General features: G+C 47.9%; 3 protein-coding genes across 3 annotated transcripts; 2 read left to right on the top strand and 1 right to left on the bottom strand.

The window, feature by feature from the left end:
- The first annotated feature begins 5,738 nt into the window (after positions 1 to 5,738).
- LOC136550177 (uncharacterized) lies at positions 5,739 to 11,551 on the top strand. Its single transcript, XM_066541665.1, has 8 exons — positions 5,739 to 6,725; positions 8,525 to 8,634; positions 8,739 to 8,798; positions 8,912 to 9,502; positions 9,830 to 10,112; positions 10,178 to 10,325; positions 10,937 to 11,027; positions 11,210 to 11,551. The coding sequence occupies exons 1-8, from the start codon at positions 5,868 to 5,870 to the stop codon at positions 11,325 to 11,327; spliced, it is 2,259 nt and encodes a 752-aa protein (XP_066397762.1). The 5' UTR covers positions 5,739 to 5,867; the 3' UTR covers positions 11,328 to 11,551.
- Positions 11,552 to 11,664: 113 nt separating this feature from the next.
- Positions 11,665 to 13,365, bottom strand: LOC136550178 (uncharacterized). The gene has a single exon (XM_066541666.1). It carries the CDS (start codon positions 13,313 to 13,315, stop codon positions 11,972 to 11,974), a length of 1,344 nt encoding a protein of 447 aa, XP_066397763.1. The 5' UTR covers positions 13,316 to 13,365; the 3' UTR covers positions 11,665 to 11,971.
- Positions 13,366 to 19,930: 6,565 nt separating this feature from the next.
- Positions 19,931 to 22,597, top strand: LOC136552371 (GTPase activating protein 1-like). The gene is made up of 3 exons (XM_066543919.1): positions 19,931 to 20,201; positions 21,601 to 21,696; positions 22,013 to 22,597. Exons 1-3 carry the CDS (start codon positions 20,070 to 20,072, stop codon positions 22,298 to 22,300), a joined length of 516 nt encoding a protein of 171 aa, XP_066400016.1. The 5' UTR covers positions 19,931 to 20,069; the 3' UTR covers positions 22,301 to 22,597.
- Positions 22,598 to 26,129: the final 3,532 nt, after the last annotated feature.

Below are 26,129 nucleotides of genomic sequence, written 5' to 3'. Positions count from 1 at the left end.
GTAAAAGTCAAGAAGAGATAGAATAAGATTTATACTGACCATTTTCACCACTACATTCGTTTCGGCTGGATTGGCTTATAAGCCATGGCTGAAAGTACTGCTGGCTGGTTTGGTGTGAGAGAAAACTAATGTTCGTTGCCTGATAAGTCAAGGCTTATAAGCCAGATACAGGCTGTCAGAGTGCTGAACAGGCTGATAGTTGTAAGAATGAGCGGCACACATCTCATTTTTCTGTTACATTAATTGAAGAGTAAATTTCACCAACAGTCATCAAACTTGTCATGAGTTATCATCTAAGGTCCCGGTACTCTCAAATTGCACATCAAGGTCCCTAAACTTTGTTTAATGTGTCATTGGGGTCCAAATACCATTCTCCCAAGTCTATAGCGCTGGTGTGGACTGCCAGCTCTGCCCACGTGTGATTCAGAGTTACGTGGGGGGGCAGGCCATACCACATCCGTTAGTCTTCAGCTCAGTTCTTCACCACGTCCAAGTGCAACCACCGCTCACTCGCTTTTCCTCCGAAAGTACTCACACAACCGCATATAATCCGCAGTATCCTCGCCGTGTTCAGTCGCCGTGCGTCGTCGTCATGCAGCTTGTTGATGATGCCTCTGGTGCCCACGATGGCAGCGTCGTAGAAGAAGCTGACGATGGCAAGCCGATGAGCTGCTCATCGAGGAAGTCCGAGAGGATGAGCTCCTCAGCGAAGCTGACGATGGCAACGTCGTAGAAGAAGCGGGTCAGCCGTCACTCCGTCAGGGATACGAGCTCGTACGCGCCCTAGCTCGCACTCGTGGCTCACCTGATGGAGCCGCTTGGATCTGGAGACCTTCCACGTCTAGTACACCGAAGAGCGACGCCTCCATGAACGCCAGGGTGTAGAAGAGCGTTAATTAGCTGGTAAGCTGGAGCGCAGCACTCCGCCCGCGCGGTGGAGGTCTTCGCGGCGTGGTGTTGCCACTCTAGCTCGTGGCTGCGGATGAAGATTCGTGCGCCCTCACTGACGAGGTTCACGGTGATGCATCGGAAGTCTGTGATGTTGAGTACGCTCGCAAATCCGCCGAGGAGCACGGCGATGCCCCAAATGAACTGAAGCTTCCGGAGCCTGTTCGCCGCTTTCTTAGCACACCCCAAGCGCGACACCGTTAAGTCGTGAACCGCTACCACGTACTGCCCAACGCCACAACTGGAAGGACGCCGATTCGGCACCTCTGGTGACTGGTGCTGAGCGCGCTGTCAGGACATCTGGATGCATGCTCGGCTGCACATCAGCAGTTCAGCACCGATGCCCTCTCCTTCGTGTAGACGAACGGGTGTGGGATGACAAATGTGGAGATTGAGGAAGTCAAGGGGTTTTCTATAAACTTTACCCTGCCCCCACCTAACTTTGAACCGCACGTCATCAGAAACATCCACGCTGGCAGTCCACATCAGCGCTGTAGACATGGGAGATGGTGTTTGGACCGGGATGACGCACTAAACAAAGTTTAGGAATCTTGATGTACAATTTGAGAGTACCAGGACCTAGACGAGAACTCGGGACAAGTTTGAGGGCCGCCTGGTGAAATTTACTCTTAATTGAATTATGAAAGTGTATTGTTTTAAAATTAGTTTTAGGCGGAGGGAGAGCCTAGAGAGTAAAGAAATAATATAAACTAAAATTGCGTCAGCGGACTGATGAAGGTGAAATAAAGATGATAAGAAAGGAAAGTGGCTATCTAGGCCGTTGCATATACATGTTTACACAACAATCAACAAATTCTACTGACAGAAAAAAGCAGAACATCAGTAGCTTGTTTAGAGGGACCCGTAATCTTGTGTCTCCCTATTCCACCCAAACTAACTTTTCCTCACCCAAACTAATAAATTAATATACAGGGCATGAGGAAAAAAATTAAATACTACTAGAGCTCTGTTTTCGTTCGAGTAGTGCCTGCATAATTAACTAACTAACAATGATGCATCATTAGCCGATTCAGTTTTGTTCTGTAAACACACATCTGTTACATTTGAGGAAAAAAAAATGCTTGATGGCAACGTTAATTTACTTCTTAAGAACGTAGTGCTAATGATGAGGCTAGCCACATACAGTACCGCTTTATTAGGTTTCTTCAATTCAGTTCGTTCTGAAAGGCTCATACACTTTAAATAGAATCACTACAGGATACTATATACTAATATATATAAACATCTGCCATTTGGTTACATGGGACTATATAAATAAACACAACGCTGCACGCAAAAGATGGGGCAGGGATTCAAACGATATCATGATGCTTGTGGTCTTGTGGATCTTGACTAGAAAGTGCATGGGCCCGAGGAAAAGACAGATTAGTTGGCCGTTCGATCGATCGATTTTTTTGAGGAAACCGTTCGATCGATCGAGGAGTGTTCCTGCCTACTAAATTATATTAAAGCTAAGCTAGCTAGGAAATTTAGTCCTAGATTCTACTCCCATCCGTGGTCTTTTCAGTTAGTGCATCCTAGCTGGATCAGAGCGCCAGCTCCTGCCCGGCGCCGATCCATCGAAAAGGCTAGCCCGCCGGCCGCGCCCGCCCGCCGTAGACATCAGCTTATTCGAGACCGGATTCAGTTTACAGAGGTTTAAATCTATCTATATCTGAGTCTGGATATTCAATATTCGATATCGAATTCGTGTTTGAATACTCAAATCGTATATTTATGATGTCGATATCTAATTATGTCCTATCCGATACGGTTAATACTATCCATATTCAAATCCGAATCCGAACAGAAATATGAAAATAAATATAATATCGAAGATAGTATCCTTTCGGTTTTCATCCCTACCCGTACAGTTCGCGTACAGGCGGGGCATAGCGTGTGTACGTAGCCGGACGGACGGACCCCGTTGGCCGTACGCAGATTGCATTCATGCATCGGCAACTGCGCGCGCGGCGGGTTAGGGGAGGGCTGGCCTGGATCCATGCACGATTCTGTGGATCTCGGTCTCCCCTGCCTGGGTCTTTTGTTCTCATGCCGCCATCGACGGCCGGCGTGCGTAATGCCCGGTCGATTAATTGGTGGCGTGTCCGATCCATATGTACGTACGCGTGCACAAATCGTACTCTCGATCGGGCATATGTAACGTGCGTGCACGTAGCTAGTAATCGGTAGCGTAGAGTTTGTGTTATTGTTGCCTTGTTCTTGTTGCATGCTGGTACTCCGAGGACACAAGTCATCACCCAGCCAATCAAACCACGTGTTGAATAAAACTAAACTTGAGGCTGAAGCTACTAAAGGCTCGAGTCTTTCTAAACGCGTACGATCATCGGACAAGTACAACGGTTAGTCTTAAATCGTACTCTAACCGGCAAGTGTACCATTATTTTTTTTGGCGAAGGATCTGATCGAATTGGCAAGTGTTGCTAATGTATATACACTACTGACGTACTTACGATCGATGGAGCACCGGACAACATGAACACTAGCGTACGTTACATGGCCCGAACTAGAACAGTTGAACTTTCATGCTTACATGAGATGGTATGTGCTTGTCTTACGGGTGTGTGGATTTGTGCTATAATGGTGCATATATGGTGAAAATTCGATTATAATCATAGTTTTATTTTTTTCTTTTGCTGTGGACACCCCCGGCCCGCACCTATCCTAAGGTCTTTATGGATCCACCCCTAAAACTACTACTTTGTTTGGTTAATCCCCGCCCTCCTCAAACTTATTCAAATTGGAGATTAACCGAACAAGTGCTACGTGTGTACATGCATACAACAAGATGCAGATACGAGTGGTAAACAAACAAAAGAAGAAGAAAACAAATATATTAAAGTGCACGCGAGTTTAATTCGCAGCAGGGGGCGCCGCGGAAATTAATTTGCATCTCGTGTGAGCGCGGAGCGCCACCAACGCAAATAAATTTAACGCCGCCCCGGCCCGCGTCCATGTAAAAAATCTGTCTCCATGCCAATACGCTCGTTCAATTTCGAAACATGCATGCATGCGCCCTCTGTCGGTTTGGAAATCAAATTGTTCTTGGCTCCAATTCCAATAGCTAGCTCTCTTGGGTTTGGGCCAGGGTACCACAATGCATCAGGGCATGCTGCATATATGCACAGCAAGGTGGTCACCACACAATACTGACAGCACTCGTACGTACAGCACAGTGCACATGGTGGTTGTGCGTTGCCATCTCTACTACTAGCAGTACGTTTCGATTAGTACGGCAACTAATTTGGCGCCATTAACAACTGGTGACATCTGCTGTACTAATCGAGGTCTTAATAGTGAGCGTTTCGGGGATCGGAGGCAGGTGGTCGACGAACCACTCACTTTTCACGTCACGTGCTTGACAAGTTGGGCCTCTGATCCTGAGTCCTGACTGTCTTTTGTGGGCGGTCGGCATCGGCATATGGATGGGGATCGGATCCATTTCCTCACGGTGATGAAGCGGAAAGCGGCGTCGTTTTTGGCCTTAATCACCGAGTGCTGATGCTCGGGCCACGTCAACGGCTACTTGTTAGGCGCCAATACGTGCGACGGCACGTCTCGGTAATCATGGCATTAAGGCAAACGAACACGCATGCATCGCTGGACAGTCTGAGCGCCTGGCCGCCTGGGTGATCTGACCGAGAGTGCCTGGAAATGAGAGCAAAACGCCGTCAGGCGCAGGTGCTTTTGGGCATTTGGGGGAACGCACGTCGACTCAGATCCTCCTTTGCTTTGGGCAGTGGCTCTGGGTCTGGGACTGGAGTAGTAGCTGAAGCCGCCAACAACTTTTCAGACGACTGGACTCACGACCAGGTTGGAGGTCTGGACATCCGCGACACCTACTGGCAGGCCGCTGGGCGTACATTCTCCTCGAAAGCGAGAACACTCGCACTCCTCTCTTCTCGCGCAGTGCACAAACGGAAACGGGGCACCGGGCACCACACCAAAGCCACCCACCCACGCTGCCGCCCGCGACCGGCCCGTTGGCGTTGGCCCCCGCCCCGGGGAACGCCACGAATTCTTCACCTCCAGCCGAGGCCGGGGACTAGCTATTACTACTCCGTATCGAAGAAGACAAGCTTGTCGTGATTAATTGCCGCCGAGATGGCTGCAGCTGCAAGCTTGTTGCACAACCGCAGCCAGGTTGATCAAGGAAGCTGACGATGGCGACGATGACGGACCAAGGCACATCCAACTGAAGAAGCTGGCTCCAGTGCTGTGGCGATGTGTTCGGTGTCTTGTTGTCTTTCTGTTAGTTCGTCTGGTCTTGCTAGCTACGGAGTAGTCAGTTCGGTTCCTGTCAACTGTAAGGTGCTAGCTACTAACTCGCTCTGGCACGTTTCTGACCTTTTTCTGTTGCTTCTCTGAAACTCTCTAAACGCTGTATTTCCGTTCCTATGGTAATGGAAACGGGGATACCCTCGCTTCAATCAAAAAAAAAAAAAAAGCGAGGCCGGGGAGGGCTGCCCCCGCCACGGTTGCCCCGGACCATCGGTCTATCTTTCAAAATACAAAAAAGAAAAGAGAGCAAAACCATCGGTCTGGACGCAGGCGACATCGCACTGTAAACCACGTGGCAATCCGTCGCCCGCGCGACCCACACACCACACCACACCGCCCCGCAACTCGGCTTTAGCGGCCGCCAGCGGAGCCAGCCAGCCACCTGATCAAATCCACTCGACTCGCCTGCCTGCCGTTTCCCTGCCTCCCTCCCTTTCCACTGGTTGAACGGACGAAACCTCACCTTGCTCCCGTCTCCTCCGCGAAAATAGCGAGCAGGGAGGCAGGGCCGCGGCCCGCGCGGTTATATCTACCACCGCACACGCGTCCGCTCGCCGTTCCCCTCGGTTCGGGCGCGGCTTCCCTCTCCCCCCGCCCCATTTCCATTTCCCACGGCCATGGCCTCTTCGGTGGCCGCCATGCCCCACGAGTCCGCCTCATGGAGGGACCCCTCCCGCCCCACCCCGTCCAGGGGCTTCTTCAACATCCTCGTCTCCTCCCCCGACGCCGCCGCCTCGGGCTCCGCATCCACCTCCGCCAGCGAGCCCACGCCCAGGCGCCGCCGCCAAATCCTGGACCGCTGGGCGGCGGCCGCCGCCGCCGTCACGGCCAGCGCCGCGCCGGAGCCCGCCGACCAGCGCCGCCGCGCCAGGGACGCCGAGCTGTCCGAGCTCGCGTCCGCCGCGCGCCCCGTCGCCGCGCGCGCCGCCGTCTTCCGGGAGCCGTCCCCGGCGCCCTCGGACGCCTCCTCCACGGCACCCTCCTTCGCCGCCGCTAGCGCGCCCTCCGAGCTCCCGCCCGCGGGGCCCCGGGCCTCGTCGCTCATCCAGCGCTGGCGCGAGATCGAGGCCGTCGGCCCCGCCACGCCGCGCCCCGGCACCGCCGCCGACCCGGCCTCCGCCTCCGACTCCGACACCGGCTCGCCGCGCGGCCGCGTCGGATGCATCGTCAAGAAGCTCAGCGGGGCGTCCTCGCTGCCCGAGGAGGAGCTCGACGACGTCGCCAAGTCCAAGCTCCCGCTCTCGCAGTCCGCGCCCCCGTCGCCCGCGCCCATGCGCGACGCCTCCTCGCAGTACCCGTACCCGTCGGGCGCGATCAACTGCCCCCGCCCGCCGCACCTCGTCGTCCGGACGGTGCGCGGCCGCCGCGCCATGGAACAGCTCGTCGCCGCCATGGCGCACCGCCGGAGGCGCGAGGTCGCCGCGCTCGCCGAGAGGCATACCGTGTCCCGCTTCGCGCACAAGGGCAGGATCCAGGTAACCTCCGCTTCTTGTCGCATTGTGCGTTTCGATCAAATTACACATGTTAATCATGGTCTCATGTACTTGTTACATTTATTAATCATCATCACTTGGATATTGTTCCCTTTCTCGATCCACAAATCCTTGTTTCAAGTGAGCCAAAATGGTGGGAGCTGTTCATTCTGACTCCCACACATGGCGTCGGATGAGAGTTTGGTGGATCGGTTTCTTCCCAACTGGCGTTTCTGATCAATGTCATGTGCGAAGTCCATTATCGTGCTTGCATTGTTTCGTCGGGTTCGTTGACAAGTCAGTATACAAAAACAAACCAAATTGAAATAAATTGAGGGCTAATTTTTTTTACCGTAAATATTTATTTTTTTTGAAGAAAAAAAATGCTCCTAGTCTTATTTGCTTATTTATTTGTCAGTTGGGACTCGTGCAATTATATAGAAAGTTCCACCAAAAGATCCTGAAATTGTTTGCATCTACATGGACGAACTTCACTTTCACACTTCACAGATCTGTTAGGTTGTCATTTTTGGACCAGAAGAAAAAAGGGAGTCAATTAAGAAGATGCAAACTTGACATAGTATTTTGAAAAAACCCGTATGAAATGGAAGTGTGCATCTAAGACAGCAGTGATGGGTTGTTACTCTGCATATCTAGTGGGTGAGATGTCTGGGGCGAATAACATCTCTCGTTTGTCTGGCTCTTCCGTTTCGTACACAAACTGACATGTTATGGAGATGTGGGTGCTGCACGGTTGTGGTCAAGAGGCCACATGACTTGACAGGTTCATTGCTGGTATATCATCTCATGTACCTGAGGCAAATAAATAGGAGTAATGTCTTGGTGGTTTGTTAAGGACAAGTACCATGCAAATTTCAACAATCGTTAATGCCATTGTCTTTTAGGTTTGGTTTAGGCTGTGTTTAGTTCGCGAAATAAAAATTTTTTGGATGTCACATCGGATGTTTCGAGGATGTCGGAAGGGGTTTTCGGATACTAATAAAAAAAACTAATTACATAGCTCGCCTGGAAACTGCGAGACGAATTTATTAAGCCTAATTAATCCATCATTAGCGCATGTTAGTTACTGTAGCACTTATGGCTAATCATGGACTAATTAGTCTTAAAACATTTGTCTCGCGATTTCCAACCAAACTACGCAATTAGTTTTTTTTCGTCTATAATACTCCATGCATGTGCCGCAAGATTCGATGTGATAGTTTAGGGTGAAAATTTTTGGGAACTAAACCAGGACCTTAGTTGTTACCGTACCTTCAGTCACTTGGAAACCCTTTGGTTATTCTTTACTCCAACTCTTGCCAATAGTGATGTGCATGGTACTGGCACCTAGGAAAGCTGACCTGCTGTAAAAACACAGCACACGTTGGCTTGTCTGCAGTAATATGGTGTGTTGCGGAAGTATTGCCCGTTTTAGAAGCAGCCCTTGTTTGTGGAGAGTATTGTGCAAGTATTTTGATTGCTTGAGATCCAATTGCATATGCTGGGCACAAACAAACATAACAAAAACTAAGTTATTTCTGTGTCATTATTCTTTTCTCATGGACAAAAGTATTCTTTCCTTTTCCTCAAAAAGAATATTCTTTCCCCTAAGGCAAAGATTGGTTAAATCATAGTGCACTACCAACGCTGTCGTCTTCTGATGGAGTAATTGTATAAATCTCCTCTCCTCGTAGAGCATTGGATTTTTTTTTCTTTTATGGGAGATACTGCACTTCCATTTTACCAGGCTGTGTAGTATTCAACTGTAGCTGATCCCAAGGTGCTCTTTCACATCTTTACAGTCCATGCTTCGTCTGAGATTGTTACGCCAGAGAGGTACAGTTGAGGATGAACTGTGGAGTCTACTAAAACCGGTTAAACCACACCAACCAAAACATGTGGGCGAGTTGAGGTATTATCACATTTCATGTCTACGAGTTGAGCTTCCAGGAAGTTTAGTGGACATGTAGACAGCTCGAGATTAGCTGATTTTATTTATCCAATTAATGGGTGCAGGTATGATAGCAGGGACACAGACTTACGAGAAGCAAACAATTACAGTCAACAAAATAATGGGTAAATAATTACAGTGCATTGCTTTGGTAGAGCAAGTTATACTTAATTTGAAATATTTGTTGGTCTATGCTTTATTATTGCTAACCTATGCCTCTTGTAAATCTTCTTTTCAGCAAGTGCAGGCATGATGAACACTTTTGTAATGATAGAGTTCCAGCTGAGGAAAAGTCAATTGATGTATCCGCTGAAGGCCTTGTTGATGGTTCAGGAAATCTACAGTGTGATGAGAAGATGAAAACCAAGGGGGATATGTGTCAGAAAGATTGTAAAAAATTTTGTGTTCATAGTCAGACCTATTCTGAAGCATCAAGCTTTGCAAGGTATGGTGAGCACAGTACTATCGATGAGAATCAGTTTGTGGAAGATATCTCTCCAAGCACAACAAGTACGTTGCATGAACTAGAAACTCCATCATCTAGAGGAGATAATCTACGCGAAGAAGACAACCAAAGCATAAACGGTTCTTGGGAAGAGAGAGGATTATGGATAAGCAGCCTAGGTTGGCCTGCACCAATAGATACTATGAGTCCGGATAGCTGGCATCAGGATACAATGGGTGATATTGAGAACCATAATAATCAGATTCAATTCAATGATCGACCCTGGATAGACTCCCCGAACTCGTGGAGATCACTATGTGTTGTCACGCAATCAGACTATCGTGCTTTGTCACGCAATGCTGACATTTGCAACCTTCTTGAGAGGTAAATTGGTCCCAGTCTAACTGTTTTGCATATTGCTTTTGCAAAATCAGATGCATTTAATCACACATTATCCCCACATTGGTGACAGCAGTGGGATGCAAACGGGCCATTCTACTTTTGCTAGTTTGGTATTCATCTCAAAATTACCAGTTAGCATTAGTAGCTTTATTGTAAGATAGCTAGTTTCTGAAGTTCAAACATCAAAATAATTTTGCCACCTTGTTAAAAAGGGTTACCATACAGTTCAAACAATTTTGCATGTGCTTGACTTATTTTTTTTACTGGCTTAACTGAATCAAGCCATGCTATCTCTTTCTTTTCCTGCAGCAAAAAGGTCTCCAAGTCTCTTGAGAGTGACTTTAGCAATAAAATGAACCAGCTGTTGCTAACAGTTCTGCAAAAACAAAGGCAACAACGGATGATGGATGACTTTGGAGGATACTATGATGAACGCATGTACTGGAGACAAAATGATGAAATTCATGATGCTGATAAGGAGGCATCTGCTCCGTGTTCATTAGCTCCTGTCTCACATCTTGGAGCTCATCAGCAACAGAGTTGGCAGCATTCTTCATTTGGAAGTCAACACCACGATAACCAAAATTTACTTGTAAGTGAGCTGCTGTTTAATGTCAGCTGTGGAAAGTTATATTCTTACTATATTCTCTATCTTAGGAAATGGAAGTCAGGGTAAGGGGTGAAATGTCCCAGATTCATCATGAAATATATGAACTGCGGAAGTTGGTGGAAAGTTGTATTGCATCCCAAGTAAAGATGCAGCACTCCATTAAAGAAGAGGTGTGCAGTGCACTTCGTGAGGCGGGTGAGTTGTGCTACCTTTTTTTTTAAGTTTGTGTTTTCTATATGCAACAAAGAAAAAAAAAATAGCACTCTATTAAAGCAACCTAGTTTCCATATAGGAAGTAGGAACCGCTCCTATCTGTTTGCAAAAAGAAAGAAATGTATAATATGATAACTATCACACAGAGCCTCAGTCTCAGTGTGAAATGTTACATTTGGCTTTCAAGGCCACACTCTGCTCTTTTTCTGAGCTGTCAGGGCAAGTGAGCTAGGTTGCCTTAGAAGTCCAGTCAGCTGAGGTCTCAAGAAAGAAGGGTATAGCTATGTTTGGGGAGGCAATAGTGGGAAGGAGTTGTTCTAGTCTTCGAAGCAAGACTATGTGCTGCAGTCTTGTTGCTTAGATCTTAGCCTGGACCAGCCTACTGCTGCATATCTTCAATGCTTTGTATGGTACTTTTGGTCCACTTTGATGAATTAACTGATTGTGTAATGAAGTCTATGAACTACCATATGAACTTTGTTTGGTTATCTTTGCTAGTGCCCCACCGTCCATTACTACCATCTTGACCGTATTTTATTTGTAATCATTGATGCGCATATTCATGCTTTTTTCTGTTGCCATTTCTTGAACAGGTTTGATGCCAAGCCAACCCGACACAACAGCAGCAAAAAGGGGTAATTGCTGCATCTGCCATCGAATGCAAGTTGACTCTCTACTTTACAGGTAATGATTTGCAGGGATAGATCATGTCGTACTTTGAGTGACTTTAATCAAGAAGTCGTATCTTATTCTTGTTATGATTCGTAACATCTTTATCCACAATAATCTCAGACCTAATAATAGTATGAAGTGCACAAATTGGTGTGGGGTAAGTGCTTCTAATCGTGTTCCTTATAATGCATCAGGTGTGGACATGTGTGCACCTGTTTTGACTGTGCCGATCAGCTGAAATCGAGCGGCAGGAGTTGCCCAATCTGTCAATCTCCTATTGATGATGTTGTTCGGGCGCAGCTGAATTTTTGAGCTTAGGATTTAGGAAAGGCCAAGAGAAAAGAGCCGGCACTCCCAGATTTAGATGTGGAGTTTGCGAAGCCCTGGTTTTGAGGCGGCTTTCTTACCTTTTGATAACCACCACTAAAGATATACGAGCTAGTTCTTGGAGAAATGTAAATATGTTTTTTTGCTCAAGAGCGGTGTGCTTGTATTTCCCTAAAGGAAAACAGAGTTCTAATCAAAATGCTGATCCTAAAGGAGAAATGTAAATAGTGATTCTGTTTGCGCAGAGGATTGAACTCACGGCCTTGATACACTTCACTCTTCATTCAGGCCTATTTGAACAAAGCCAGTGCCAGCTCAATCTGCCTCGGTGGACTGGCATTTAGTTCAAATAAATGTGATGAAACTTTGGATTCAGATTTAGCATGCAGGAATAGCAAGTACTACCAAAAGTTTTGAACAATGAACATGGAAATATGGAATCGCTGGACAAACAGCTTCAAAAGTTAATGCTGCCCGCGATGCCGTTAATGCGCAGTTGTACACACTTCCTCAAAAAAAAAAAAAAAAAACGCGCAGTTGTACACTTGTACACACAGCTAGTACACGGGGTTGTCCGCACTGAAATTATCTATGCCACCTGCAGGACGCTTCGTCGACGGCGAGGACTTTTACGGCGACCTCGACTTCAAGGGGACCCGAACATGAGCATTCGATATCCTACCGGACGCGTCCATGGACACCTTCCCCAACGACGGGCGCCGCGGCTCCCAGCCGGCGCCAGCTTCCAGCCTCCGCTTGAGCACGCTCTTCCGTATGCCGTCGCTGTCAAACAAGAACGCGGCGCACACCGGCAGGTCGGCATCGTCTTCTGCGTCGCAGCCCAGGATCAGCTCCAGCGGCAGGTCGAAGTAAGACGACACCGAGGGGTCCTCGCCGTCGTCGAGGCCCAGGCCTCGCGGGGACGACGACGTCGACGGGCCGCCACAGTCGAAGCGCTCGAACGACACGGCCAGCGACACGGTGCTTGGTCGAGCCGAGCACGTGCCTGGGTCGATGGGCTGCAGCTGCACGCGGGTGGTTTTGCCGAACGTGCCCGATGAAGAAGAGCGCGCCGCCGCCAGTGCCCTGGACGTCGGAGCCGGAGGCTTGATCCTCCTGGTGAGCCCCGGGACGAACATACAGCACGTGAACGGCGCTTTGCCGGCGTGCTTCGCCTGCTTGCTCCGGCCGTCCTTGGCGGCGTAGCCGCCGAAGGAGTACTCCTCGGCGTCCGCAGCAGCTATGAGCGGGACGTCGCTGCCCCAGCGCTGCGGCTCGCTCGCCTTGTTCCGCTCCGTCGATGACAGGGCAACGTGAAACCCGGCGTCCGCTAGCTCCGTCTCATCCCCGCCGGCGGACAGCTTGCTCCTTGGCAGCGCCCCGGAGGGCGCGATCGGGCGCGCGCCGGGGCCGTCCCAACAGGTTGGCGCTGCGGGAGCCTTCTGACCGCCGGCGGTTGACGCGCGCGGGGACGAGGACGCGGAGCCCGCCGGAACGCTCGCGCCGTGGAACGGCCGGGCCGGCGACACGCGGCTGTCGTCCACGGAGACGGAGGGGATGGGCAGCGGCCGATCAATGTCGACGTGGGAGAACTGCCGGAGCGAGAAGGGGTCGACGGCCACGTTCCTCACCCCCGGTTCCTCCGGGCGCTGTGTCCGTTGCCACCGGAGGGCCTCTTCCCAGAGCGCTTCGCAAAGTGGAGTCCCTCGCCATGGTTGAGACTTCGCGCGTGCTGCGGTGGCGAGAAGAGGAGTGATCGGACGGAGCTTAGTCCTAAGCAAGCCAATGGCGATCAGGTCGTGGGTTTGACGACAACAAGCGCAGTGGTGGATGGCACGCATGCGCGTTAGTGGTGGCGGCGTTCGTGCCCACTTCGGCCACTCCTGCCATGGCGCGCAGTATTCAATTCCTGGTGCTGGCGTCATCATCACCACGCTGGAAGCATTGGGCCGGAATTGGGGAAGCAGGGACATTCTCGGCACGACTTAGACGGTCTCCAACAGCCCAAACCCAAATACGTGACGCATTCGTTGGTTTAGGTCGCGCACAAGGAAAAGGTCGCGCACTCAAAACTTCACGTTTCCAACAACGAACGCAAAAGTCCAACACAGAAGCGCCGCTGCTCCTCGCGCCGCCCGCTCCTCGCCGCGCCGGCTGCTCCTCGCGGCGGCCGCTCCTCGCCACACCGGCGGCTCCCCGCCGCTGTCCCGCCTGGCCGCGCCCTACTGCGGGCCCGCCTCGCCGTCGTCCAAGGAGGAGCTTGAGGAAGAAGGGAGTGGCTGCCAGCGTTGAGGAAGAGGAGCGGGGTCCGGGGCGGCCGTCGTCGTGCGAACTAGCTTCACAGCGCGAGATCTGGATCTGGCCCTAGCCTCACCGCGCGACTTCGGACCTGGCGTCGCTGTGCCTGGTGAGATCTGGACCCGCCGCCACCGTGCGGGCGAGCTCCGGCCCCAGCCTCACCGCGGCGAGCTGGTCCACCAACCCCACGGTGAGCTCGTCCTCCAGCCCCACGGCGCAACCTCTGCCCCTACCGCCGCCAGCCAAGAAGAGGAGGAAGAGAGGAGCTCACGGCCTCGCCGTCGTCATCCGCGGGCCGCTGGACCTCCTCCGTGGTTGTCCCCGGCGGCGGATGTGTCAACGGGGCGCTGGTGGATGACGTGACGACGACGGCGGTGGCTTCCAGCTGAGGGACACTGAAGGAGAGGTCCGCCGCGGGGTGTAGCGGCGACTGCTCCGCGCGCTCCCCTGCAACTGTTCCTGCTCGCGGGCGAGAATCTGCTAGCCCCGGCGGCTGAGGGGCGTCGACGGCGCAGGACGACGTGAATCCCGCGCGAGGAGGGGCTGGCGACCATGGGGCGCTAGAACCGGCCCCAACGAGCGGCAGTGGCGGAGGCCCCCGGCGACGTAGGAAGCCCGCCGATGGAGGAAGCAGTCGTAGGCGGCGGCGGCGTCCGTGCCACACGCAACTTCGGGAGCGCTCCCGCGCAGGGGCGTGGAGGGGAGGGGGAAGCAGCAAGGGGAGAGGAGGAAGAGAGGAGCGCACGGCCTCGCCGTCGTCGTCCGCGTACCCGGAGATTTGCGTCGTGGAGAGAGGCGACGCTTATTTGCGTTTTGGTTCGCCTGGTACGCAAAATGTGTGCTCTATTTGCGTCTTCTATTGGAGTCTGTTTCTTTCACCTAAAATACTATGGATGACTACGTCGTATTTTGCCAACTCTATTGGAGACAGTGTTATGGCATGGGCCTGCAAACAGAGAGGCTGTCCTAGTAGCTAAATAAACATTTGGAGCCTAATATTTTAATATTGGGTTTGTTTGATCTTTTAGCACTAAAAATTAGCAGCTAAAATTAGTACTAATAGATTCAAGTAGACTGCTCATAAACCTACTAATTATTAGTTGGAGGGATACTAACTATTAATTTTATTAGCAGGTTTGAAGTTGCTAATATGTGCTAATAGTTCACATGCATCTTTTATCCAACCACCTATTAGCAGGTGCTTCCAAACAATTTGACAACATCTCCTGTTAAAAATTAGCAGCTATTAGAGCATCTCCAAGAGTATTCTAATTTTTTCTCCCAAAAAGTCTAGGTTTTTCAACTCCTAAAAATGTATTGAGGGAAAAAAGAAGGTCATCTCCAATATTTTTCAATAATTCACTCCTAAAATATATAGTAGAAGACAATTTTATATCAGGAATCTTATACTATTTCTAGATTGTATTAACTAATTTTATATATTCTTTTTCTCTTGTACATTTGCATCTGGAACCCTTTCATACTCTTTATTCTTTTTCTGCCCTTTCACCTTTAATTGACCGAAGAATACATGTGTATCCACGCGACCAGGACTCCGCGCAAAGTTACGCGCGACAGGGGAGGATTTTACAAGTGCGTAAATTTTAGGAGGAAGGATTAGGAGTTATTGGAGAGGATTTTTTTCCTCGTCTTGTCAAAAACGAAGGATTAGAAAGGGAAATAGGGTACTTTTGGAGATGCATCTGTGCGTGCTTTAAAAAGCCTCGAAATTTCGTAAACGTGCGCTGTAAGTTTTATTGCTAAAATTTCAGGAAAAAAACTGCGTTTTTATTCTTCATTTCTTGACAAAAGTGGGGAAATCAGAGAAGAAACCCTCACGTTCTCACACTACGACAACAGGAAATAGATGGTTTCTGTTGTTACGAGATAAAAACGTTGAAGCTGGGCGGATATAAATTTGTTGCTGAACATTAGCGACGGCCATCCGTTGAACTTTGAGGTTGAGAGTATCTGACTCTGACTGCAACAATCACCCCATCCACAGGATTGTACTAATGGGCCTGCTACATTGATTTTCCTTGTACTAACCTGGGCCGTCGAAATATAGTGCTTACGATGTGCACACGTAGTGCTTTAATTAATCTCAACGTACATTAGTCGTAGGCACATGACATGGACACACTCTGGACTCTGGACATGTGAATGTGGTACACGAGTGTAGGTGTAGTGACGCGTGCATGCTTATGTCACCTTGTAATCGTAAATAAAAAGAAGAAGAAAAGCGATCACAATGCTAGCGTGACTTATATATTATTATCCCATAGGGGTGTACCTTGATGCGGAGATCGTCTCGTCTGGTAGAAGACTTGACTTGGGAAATACTAGTTTTTGCAATCAAGACGGTACGACATGTTCGTTCAGAAAGAAAGATAAGGCCACGTTTAGTTCCGCCGAATCGGCGCCGCTGGCGCACTGTAGCTACACTTTAGCTACAGTGCAGTTTTGTTTTTATTTGATAATAATTGTTCAATCGTTGACTAATTAGGCTCAAAATGTTTGTTTCGCAAAGTACAATCAAACTGTATAATTAGTTTTTTATTTCGTCAACATTTAGTACTCCATGCATGTACCGTAAGTTTGATGTGATGGGAAATCTTCTTTTTGCATAGTGTTAAAGTTGGGAATTTGGTGGAACTAAACAGGGCCTAAAAGGGTATGCACGACGAGGTTTCTGATTTGCTAACCCGTGTAGCATGATTGAGGGAGAGAGAGCCAGCTGGTCGAAAATGACCCGGTTAATACCGGGCTCCATCCAGCGACAGTGTGGTTATGTACCATGTGATGCATGCTCAGTATATCTACCAACGAGTCCGTCTGCAGAGTTCACATTCACACCCATCATCCATCCTTAGATAGGTCCATCTAATCTAACCGATCGTAATTTATGTCATACAGGTGTGTGCAATGCAACAAAGCCTTGCAACATAAGGATGCACTTGATTTGTCGTGTATGTGAATCTCCACCAAATACCCCCAAAAAAATACTTGCGAAATTTGAAGAACATAGAAATGGAATTTTTGTCACGGTGATTGAGAGCAGTAGTACTGCAGCAGTTCTATCATGCATGTCCCCGTCAGATGACGCCGGCGACGACCATAAAACTTAGCCCCGGAGCCCACGGATGGCGACGGCACGCACACGAGCTGCGCAAGGCCGCGTGGCCGCAAAGAATACGCTGCCCGTAGCTGGAAACCGGCGACGACGATGTGGCCGGAGCTGTACGTGTTCGTTCGGCAGCGGCGCCGATCGGACGGCCAGAATAATGTATTGCCAGCGGTTGCAAGGTCAGGATCTGAGCTGGAAGGAGTGAGGTCGTGGGTGACAAGTGGCAGGGCGGGTGAGGTGGCTTCCAGGCGATAATTTCTGACCACGGGGGCCACGCGGAAATAACAATCGCCACAAGGTATGATCCGGGGAGGCCAGGTCGTGCCGTGGTGATCCTAGAAAATCACACTGCGGGCGTGCAGAACAAGCTCAACCTACACTACACCCGGGCCACATAATTCACACGGCAGCCATATATCCAGCATCACAATATGCGGATCACAATGTTAACAGACTCTTGTTAGAATTTGGTTCACTTTTTAGCATGGTATTTTCTTTTGCCTTCACACCAACCTCTATGGCTCTATCTGCTTGTCTGTTTCAGAATTCAGAACGCCTTCACAAACCCTTGGATTACAATTTTGTGCCTTCCAGCAGACGGATCATGCTCCGATCCGGCTATGTGCGCGAGAGGGAGCAACACGACACATTTGGCTCCACTTCCAGATATATAATATAATAATAAATATGTGCTATAAAGGAATACGAGGACTTGATGACCTAATTCTAGTCCCCTAGCTATGTTGTGAGGTTATCTTGGCCTGTTAGATCCAAAGAGCTAATAGGCTAATAGTTAGCTGCTAGCAATTAGCTCAATTTAGATTTAAAGAGATTTAGCTAATAATCTAACTAACAACTATTTCACTAGTTAGACCAAACCGGCTAATAGCAGTTACTCCCTTCGTCCCAAATTATAAGTCATTTCAACTTTTTTGAAGAGTCAAAACATATCAAGTTTGACCAAATTTATATAATAAAACAATAAAATTTATAATACCAAATAAGTATAATTAAAATTTTCATTTTAATTATATTTTCATAGTATACCTATTTGATTTCATAAGTATTTGTAATTTTTTCTATAATTTTGGTTAAACTTAAGATGTTTCGACTTGATAAAAAAGTTAGAGTGACTTATAATTTGATATGGAGGGAGTAATACTAGTTAGCTAGCTAATATTAGCTATGGGCTATTAACTATCTAACTATTAACAATTAATGGATACTATGACCTGAATGGGGGCGTGGTCGCTAACGCGATACAGAACTCGTAGATGCTCATATCTTGCCTGGGCACGTCAAAACAATATCAAGAGATCCCTATTTTTTTTCCTTTGTTTGTGGTAGAAGGGGCTTTGGTGTCCTCTACTTTAGATTAGATTGCAACCAAATTCTTGCATTTCCTTTTTTGTGGAATGGAATTGCGTCCACCGCGTCCCTGTCCTCCGTTTCCCACCACGCCTCTGTCCCCCGTTTCTCAACGCACCCCGTCCCCCCATCATGCCTCGTTCCCCACCACTCCCCTGTCCCAAAAAGCATGAAACACTTTAAGTGCAACATCGCAAAAATATGTGAACTATGTAATGCGACATCGGAATAAATACTGCAACATCGCAAAACTATATAGTGCAATATCGAAAATTATGTACTGCAATATCGAAAAGCGTACAAAACGGCAAGGGGGTGGGTTTGAGGTGCAAGCTGTTCCAGCCCTTGGCCCATCACCTTCAAGCTCGACGGAGGGAGGAGGGAATAGGACCCCAGACCTCGTCGAAACCGTAGCCACTGCCGTGTCCCTCAGATCCAGAGGAGGAGGAGGGGGGGGGGGGGGGGGGGGGCTCAGATCCAGAGAAGGACCGACCTTCCTCGTCGGAGCCGACGCCATCGTCCTCGTCTTCGGTGGGGTGATCGAGAGCCAAGTCGCTAGGGAGTGCGGGGTAGAAATGGAGGTGGCGGAGGGAGGAAGGGAGCGCGGGCGGGGCGGCAACGAGCTAGCGCGGGCGCGGCGTCCGTTGAGCACGGCGTGGCAATGAGCCGGGGGTGGGGATGAGGGAGCGAGCGGCAGAGTGGGCGTGCGGAGGCACAGAGTGGGGATGAAGATGAGGGAGGTGAAGCGAGGGTGGATGACGACGACTCGGTCCGAGTCGTTCCGTGGGCGGGTCCGTCCAGACAGAACGGGCGCCCGAATAGTATCATTATCGCTTGTCAAAGGCAGGTAAAATTGTGAGGCCATTTTAGAACCTGTTTGGTAGAGCTCTTTCTTTTCTAATTCTTTGTGAGAAGTGATTCTCTAATAAGTGATTTTCTAGCTGAGAATAGTTCTTTTAGATTCTCTAAGATAAACTATATGTAAAATGTGTGGGATGAGTTAGGAAAGTTTGCCCTTTTTCAGCTCCGAACTTTCTAGTTGTAAAACACTGTTTTGTAGAGGTCCTCTTGATTCAGACTAGAAGCTGCTCTTAGAGGTCTGCCAAATAGGCTCTTACAAAGCATGTACTTTAAAAAAATACTCCAAAGTGAATGAAAGGAAGATGATCATTGTTTTCTTACAACAGTTGGGATGGAAACCAATCTTTGTAAGTTGAAGAAAATCAAACTAGGTATAACTAAGTTGGCTAGGTTTTCTGTGATGGAACCAGAACTTGTCCCATCCATTTTTTTTCGCGAACGTGCAATTGTGCCCGTATTTCATTAAGGGAAATGGTGACAAGTACAGTTTGTCATGTGGGTGACAAGCCAAACCGATTGCCCCCAACTAACTACACCAAAGCTCACATGCTAAGATCTATTACATGGTTGACAATTGAGCGATGAAGGAGCACAAATGGCTATTTATTTATGAAGTGGTGAACGGTGTACAACTAGACTCATGATGCTACTTCATCGATCTCAGACATTCATTGGTGACTGGTGTGAGTATATGGGTGTATGCATGTCTCTCAAGTTAAAGGGGCAAAAAAAAGTTGTATTTTTTGAACTTCAATTTTATTTCCATATAGTATACAAATTTAATATACTTTTCTAAGAATTTGTCTTGGTGCATATCTATTTTTTAGCTTCCAGCTTTCTCTTGTCATCAAAAGAAATCGCACAATTATTGGTTGCAAAATTATCCACGAGGCAGGCCGCGCCGCCTATAAAACCCGGCGCCGGCCGCCAGACGTTGGCCGCATCCACCGGTGAGCAGAGCGGGCCACTCCTCCCCTCCCTCGTGTCTGTCGGAGCCTCCGCCTCCGCGTCCGCCTCGGCTTGTCCCCACCAATCCACAGCTCGCTCGCTCCCACCAAACCCACACCCGCACAATGGCGACGGCGTCCAAGGAGGAGGTGATCGGGAAGCTCAACGTCCGCGTGGTGCGGGGCAACAACCTGGCCATCGCCGACCCGCTCACCCACACCAGCGACCCCTACGTCGTCCTCCAGTACGGCGCCCAGGTCCATGTCCATCCCCGCTCTGCTCGCCCTCTCGCTCTTCCTCTGCCTTCTGGTCTCCTTTCTTCCCCCACAGCATTGCCTGGCTGGATCCCCGGTGATCGACGGGGCCCCGTTCGCACTTGACGACCTGTGCGTGGTCCACGGTCAGCGCCGCGGCGTGAGGGGGATCGAGTGTCGGGATTATTGTCGATCTTCCCCGATCTCCTAGTCCTGGGTGCTAGTCTGTCTCTGTCGTCTTCTATGAGCTGCGAATCTGCCCGTGTTGCCTTTCCATCGGATCCTGTTACCGTGTTACGGTCGGTGGCCTGCGGATTCGATGGCGGGTGGTCCATGGGCTTACCCGACCAGGTGTTGACCTCGACACAGGGATGTTGTACTGCTTTTCAACGACGAGTGAAACGGGGATCACAATCCCGGCAATGAATTGCCAAGCCAGCTACTAAATCCGTTCCAAATTAGGGTTCTTATTAAAAAATTTATGCTAAATATCACTTCTTTTGGTGTGGCTCGCTTTATTAACAAAAGTTCTTCAACAATGACTTAAATTTGACTATCTTTGTACAATTTTTTTTTAATAAGACGAGCGGTCAAACTTAGAGTAAAAAAAAAAAGTCAAATGAATTATAATTTGGAACGGAGGGTACTAATAAGTGCCTGACTGGCTGCTGTTCTAGCTTGCTCATGAATTTGCTTAACCAATGCAACAGCCAGCAGCTGTGTGCCTGTGTCCCTGCTAAAGGGCTATACTGCACTTTACGGAATGTTGAACTGACGGGCAGAGCACCACACCCCGCAACAACTTCACCTTGAACTAAGAAATACCACACTTTGCGGAATGTTGAACTGAGGGGCAGAGCACCACACCCCACAACTTCACCTTGAAATAAGAAATACAGTAATAGATAATATTTCTTCTGAACTAGGGACTGATCTTGCACAAGTTTGCGAAACATCAATATGAACTGAACCTGTACTTTAGCAGCATCTCTGTGATCTGCATACTAATTCCAGGATCAAAATAGTATATTGCATCCTGAAATACTTACTAGTCTTTTATTTTCCTGGGGAAATTCAATATGTTTTACTAACTTGACTTTTTCTTAGCGTTACCCCTAGCTGACGATTCCAATGTATATATGAATTATTTAGTTTTAAGTTTCTGTATGATTGGCTTGTGTGGTGTCAAGTCAACCACCCATGTCTGACTGTTGCTGAATTGCACTATTGCGAACTGAATACATGATAGAATACACTACTAAACAGTTTTGTAGGATTTTGAAAGCTCTTTTTGTATTTTATCCAGTTGACTTCAGTTCAAACGTCATGGATGCTCATTGAATTTATGGCTTTCTGTTCTTGATGTTTGCGTCATGGAAGTTTTCTTTTGCTGTTGTTACAGAAGGTGAAGACTAGTGTCCAGAAGAAGAATCCCAATCCAGTATGGAACGAAGTACTGCAGCTCTCAGTGACAAATCCTACAAAGCCAGTGCATCTTGTAAGTTTGCTGTCTCAATTGGTTCATCATGTTTGCTATCGGAAAACTATATAGATAATGAAAGTAGAAGTATACAAGTATACAACTATATGCTGGTTAAAAGGTTTACCATGGTGATGTGTTACAAAACATTTAATTTATCAAACCAACAAATTTTTAACCTGAACAATTTCTTGGCAGAAATATGAATTATATGGAACCATGTCTGCCATAGGTCCACTGATATTGCTGTAAATATGAACGATCACACATGTTTCTGACTATGCAATAACCAGGAAGAATGGTCCTTGATTTCTGAATTGTTACTATCACACAGGAAGTTTTTGACGAAGACAAGTTCACGGCAGATGACACCATGGGTGTTGCTGAGATCAACATTACTGACATCTATGATGCTGCAAAGCTGGATCTGAAGCATGCCACTGATGGGACTAGGATCAAGACAATTTACCCAGTCGGTGTAAACTACCTTGGTGGCGAGAGCCATGTTCAGTGGAAGGATGGCAAGGTGGTCCAGGACTTGATTCTGAAGCTGAAGAAGGTCGAGAGTGGCCTGATTGTGGTGCAGCTGGAGTGGGTTCATGTTCCTGGTGTGAAGCTGTGAGACCTGTCTGAATGAGGGTTGTGGTCGCTGCTTTGATGGAGCTGCAGTTGTAGTTGGTTGTCCCTGGTTTGAGTGTTTCACTGTAAACTATATCCTGAACGTGGTGATTTGCGGTGTATGAGTGATGTTTGAGTGTTGGTTTGAGTGTGATGTTTTATTTGAGGTACTTCCTGGTGACATGATGTGTGTGATTGTTAAAGGTTTTGGCGCACCAATAAGAAACGCCCTGTAAACACAAGTGGAGTGAGATGTAAATTAAGGACTTAGAACTGAAATACAGAAGTGATTGGGCGTTAATTGCTTTCACTTTGTTCCTGCAAAGTTTGTTTGTTAGCTCCTATCAGATTTTATTGTAGGGAAGCAAGAACATTTGTTGACCCTGCCAAGGGATGCCTGCGTCCAGCCTAATTTTCTTCTGTCGTTTCTAGAAATACTTAATCTTTCATACGTTTCTAGGTCCAGCGAGGAGCGTTTTGTCAGTTCTATCCTTTAATATTAAAGTGCGTAAATTTCTTTTCCGGTGTATTCCTGTAGTTGAGTACCTACAATGGTCGTGAATCGGCTCTGAACGTGTTGTTTGGATTTAAGCCCGGCAGGCATTTGCCTGGCCAGTCCCTGCCCTAGGCATCCAAAATCGGATACTTGGATCCATAGCCGGCCCAAGTAAGTTTTTTTAGCCTCCAAACACATTCATAGGCGTTGTTTGATGCATGCGTATTCATTTTAATCCATATGTATTGGAGTGGAATGGAATGTAACTTAGTTTAATTTCACTCCAATCCACTTAAACATATGTGAATTGAGATGAATACATGCACATTCAAACAAGGCCTCAAGATGCTTGGCAATTTGGCATCTATATTTGGCCCACACAAGTTTTCTCAGCCTCCAACCAAATACATCCTTGGGATGCTTTAGAACTTCCGCATTTTTTTTAAGGAACATCTGCATTTATGCCAAATTTCTTGCTTCCGATAGGCCTTGCTGCTACAACCGGCTCTTGGACTAAGATGGTTCGGTTAATCTCCAATCCAAGGGAGTTGTAGCGAATTGGGAAGGATTTTGCCCTTGGACTAAGATGGTTCGGTTAATCTAAGGATTTTGCATCTCACTGTGAAAGTCGACCTATGACTCTATGAGGCAATGGGATTTGGGAGCATGGTGTTGGAATGGTTTAGTAAATGAATGGTTTATATAGAAGCCAATTGTGTTGTTCGCCCCCTTTGACTTATCACACGCTCTTTTGTGCGGCTGTTGTTGTGTTTGAGCTTAAAACTCCATCCTGTAGATAAAATTCTTTCCTCATAATTGTTTGGCAGACCTCCTGCTGTTTGTGTTCAAAAAATTATGTTGTTCGCAAGAAGAGCATGACTAATAAGGCTCAACAGCACCCAAAAAAAAAGAACTGCCCCAAAATCAGTCGTTGTATGATTGTGCAATCAAGATAAATTACCATAATAACTAAAATAATAAGATCTCAGTTTGCATATATTAGCAACTTAGATAACATTTAAAATAGAATTTTTTTTACTATGATTGGGGAGGCGTTAGAAAACGTTAGATGTGTCTACGATTGGTGGGCCCATATGAGGAAAGGCGTTGAGAGGCGTCAATGAGGGAAGGCGTTGAGAGGCGTCAATGAGGGAGGCATCGGGAGGTGTTAGATATGTCTATGATCGGTGGGCCCATATGCGCCGTAATGCCTCCCAATGACTGAGGATTATGACTTTAAATAAAAGAGTGGCAATTCCTTTTTCGTAGTTAATTTTTTTAATCAAGGGTAAAACGGTAAATCCACAACTGTAAAAATAATGTTTTGAGTAGTATAGTTGGGATGTATGATTTAAGTACTATAGTTACATGGATATTTGCTTTTAAAAAATAATGAATATTTTCGTCTTGTTAGGGTTCATTCACCGCCGTCTCTGTGCCGCCGCCGTCCGCCGCCGTTCATCCGTCCACGGGAGGACCTTGACGCGCTGCGCCGCTCCTGCATCGTCTCCATCGAGATCCGGGCCCAACCCCTTCTCACCAGCCCTCAGCTCCCCAACCGAGCACGTGGAGGCCGCGGCGGCGACTGTGCTCCCGGTCGTGGCGGTGGCGGCGGCCGTCCCCGCTGCCCGGGGGGGTGTGGGTGGCGAGGTGCGTGCGTCCATGGACGTGGCGGTCCATGGTGGCGAAGCTGGAGGGCGAGCTCGGCAAGCCGGTGCCCACCACAAACTGTCGCGCCTGCTACGAGTATGAGCGCCGCGAGGGCTGCTCGCGCGTGGTGGATAACAAAATCATATAGGTTGCAAAACTCAAGGCATATATAACAGAAACAGTGTTGGGTCTTGGGCTGTCCTCATCCCAAGACTACAATACAATTACCAGATGAAACAAACAATAAAGAAAATCACATCACAAATCTCTTTACATGGTGTCGAACAGGTTCATCAAATAAAATCTGCCCTACAAAGCATGGTTTCATTTTAACTGGACTTACAAGTTCCTCTGAACGTGAGTTCACTTACTAGCCGTGTACTAACTGTAACCAGTGCAAATGATTGCAAATCAGATTACACTACTAACATATTCTCAGCGAACAAAAACCAAAGAAAATGAAACTGATGATCATGTGGCAATGTTCAAAGGATATGAAAGAAAAGCTATATTCTCCAGTAAAGCGGTGAGTGCAGGGTTTCCGTTTCAGTTTAGTTGAGGGCAGCATCACAAGGTCCAACTAAGTACTGGGCTTGCGCAACACATGACTGAGTAGCATAACAACACAAGCATCACTTTAAATGAGTTATGCACCAGCGTACCTATTATGCAACAGCAAGCAGATCCTTGGCAAATCATATATCCAACACATCTTCAGGGAGCTTTGTTTCCAACAAATGAAGAGTAACATTAGCCATAACTAGACAATCTTCAGAGACAGACAATTTTTAGCTTTGATGAACATTACTCTTAACTACCTCTTCTCTCATGGAGTATGTTCACCGATTGTGAACCTCAGCCTTACACAGGGTACATTTCGCCTTAGATTTCTTCTTATTTGAAACTGACTTCAACTTTTTCTTGGGGCCCCTCTGCTAGGAACATGCATGGGATCCAAGATATTTCTAGACTCTGCAGAATCAACATCCAGGGCTTGCGGCACCATCGGACCATACCTCTTATCTCCGTTCTCTCCTCTGTTTGGCAGGATCATAGTAGCTTCCTCATGCAGAACGTGTTTGAGCCGCTCATATGCTTCAGGTGAATGAGATGCTACAAAGGATGCAGTGTGACTGATATTGCGTAGCTCATGGTACCTCTGTAGGCAATCAGAATAGTCATACATGGTGCTCTTCCTTATAGGAGGAAATGCACTCTTGCCCCCCCCCCCTTGTCCACCTTTTCAAAACACAGTAGCCTGGAAGCTCGTGTTCTTTGCGATAGCCCAATACAAAGAAGATGTGTGAGTAGGGGGTTTCAAAGGACTGTAACTTAAGACAAGAACAAGAAATTCCCTTTAGATTGCCTTCATCAACACATATCTCACATTCCACATGGTATTCTTTGTCTCCTTTATCTCCTTTATCCTCCCTGCTAACAATATACTTAATCGTATCATAGCCATCTAGAATCTCTCTCGCAAAACACTTTTTGGCTGCTTTTATGCTGAATTGAACCGTGACAAAAACTCTTGGTGTGAACGATTTCGCAACCTCTTTCTCAATAATTGAAGCATCTGGTTCTAAGCATGGCAAAGAATTCGATGCTTGAAAGTCTAGATTCGCTTCATTACCGTGCAGCCGCGAAAGGTAGTGGTCAAAGTGCTCGACCAGCTCAAACAGTGTCA

The sequence above is a fragment of the Miscanthus floridulus genome, chromosome 4 (assembly GCF_019320115.1).
Source record: "Miscanthus floridulus cultivar M001 chromosome 4, ASM1932011v1, whole genome shotgun sequence".
NCBI lineage: Eukaryota > Viridiplantae > Streptophyta > Magnoliopsida > Poales > Poaceae > Miscanthus > Miscanthus floridulus.
This window is presented reverse-complemented; position numbering and strand designations above follow the sequence as displayed.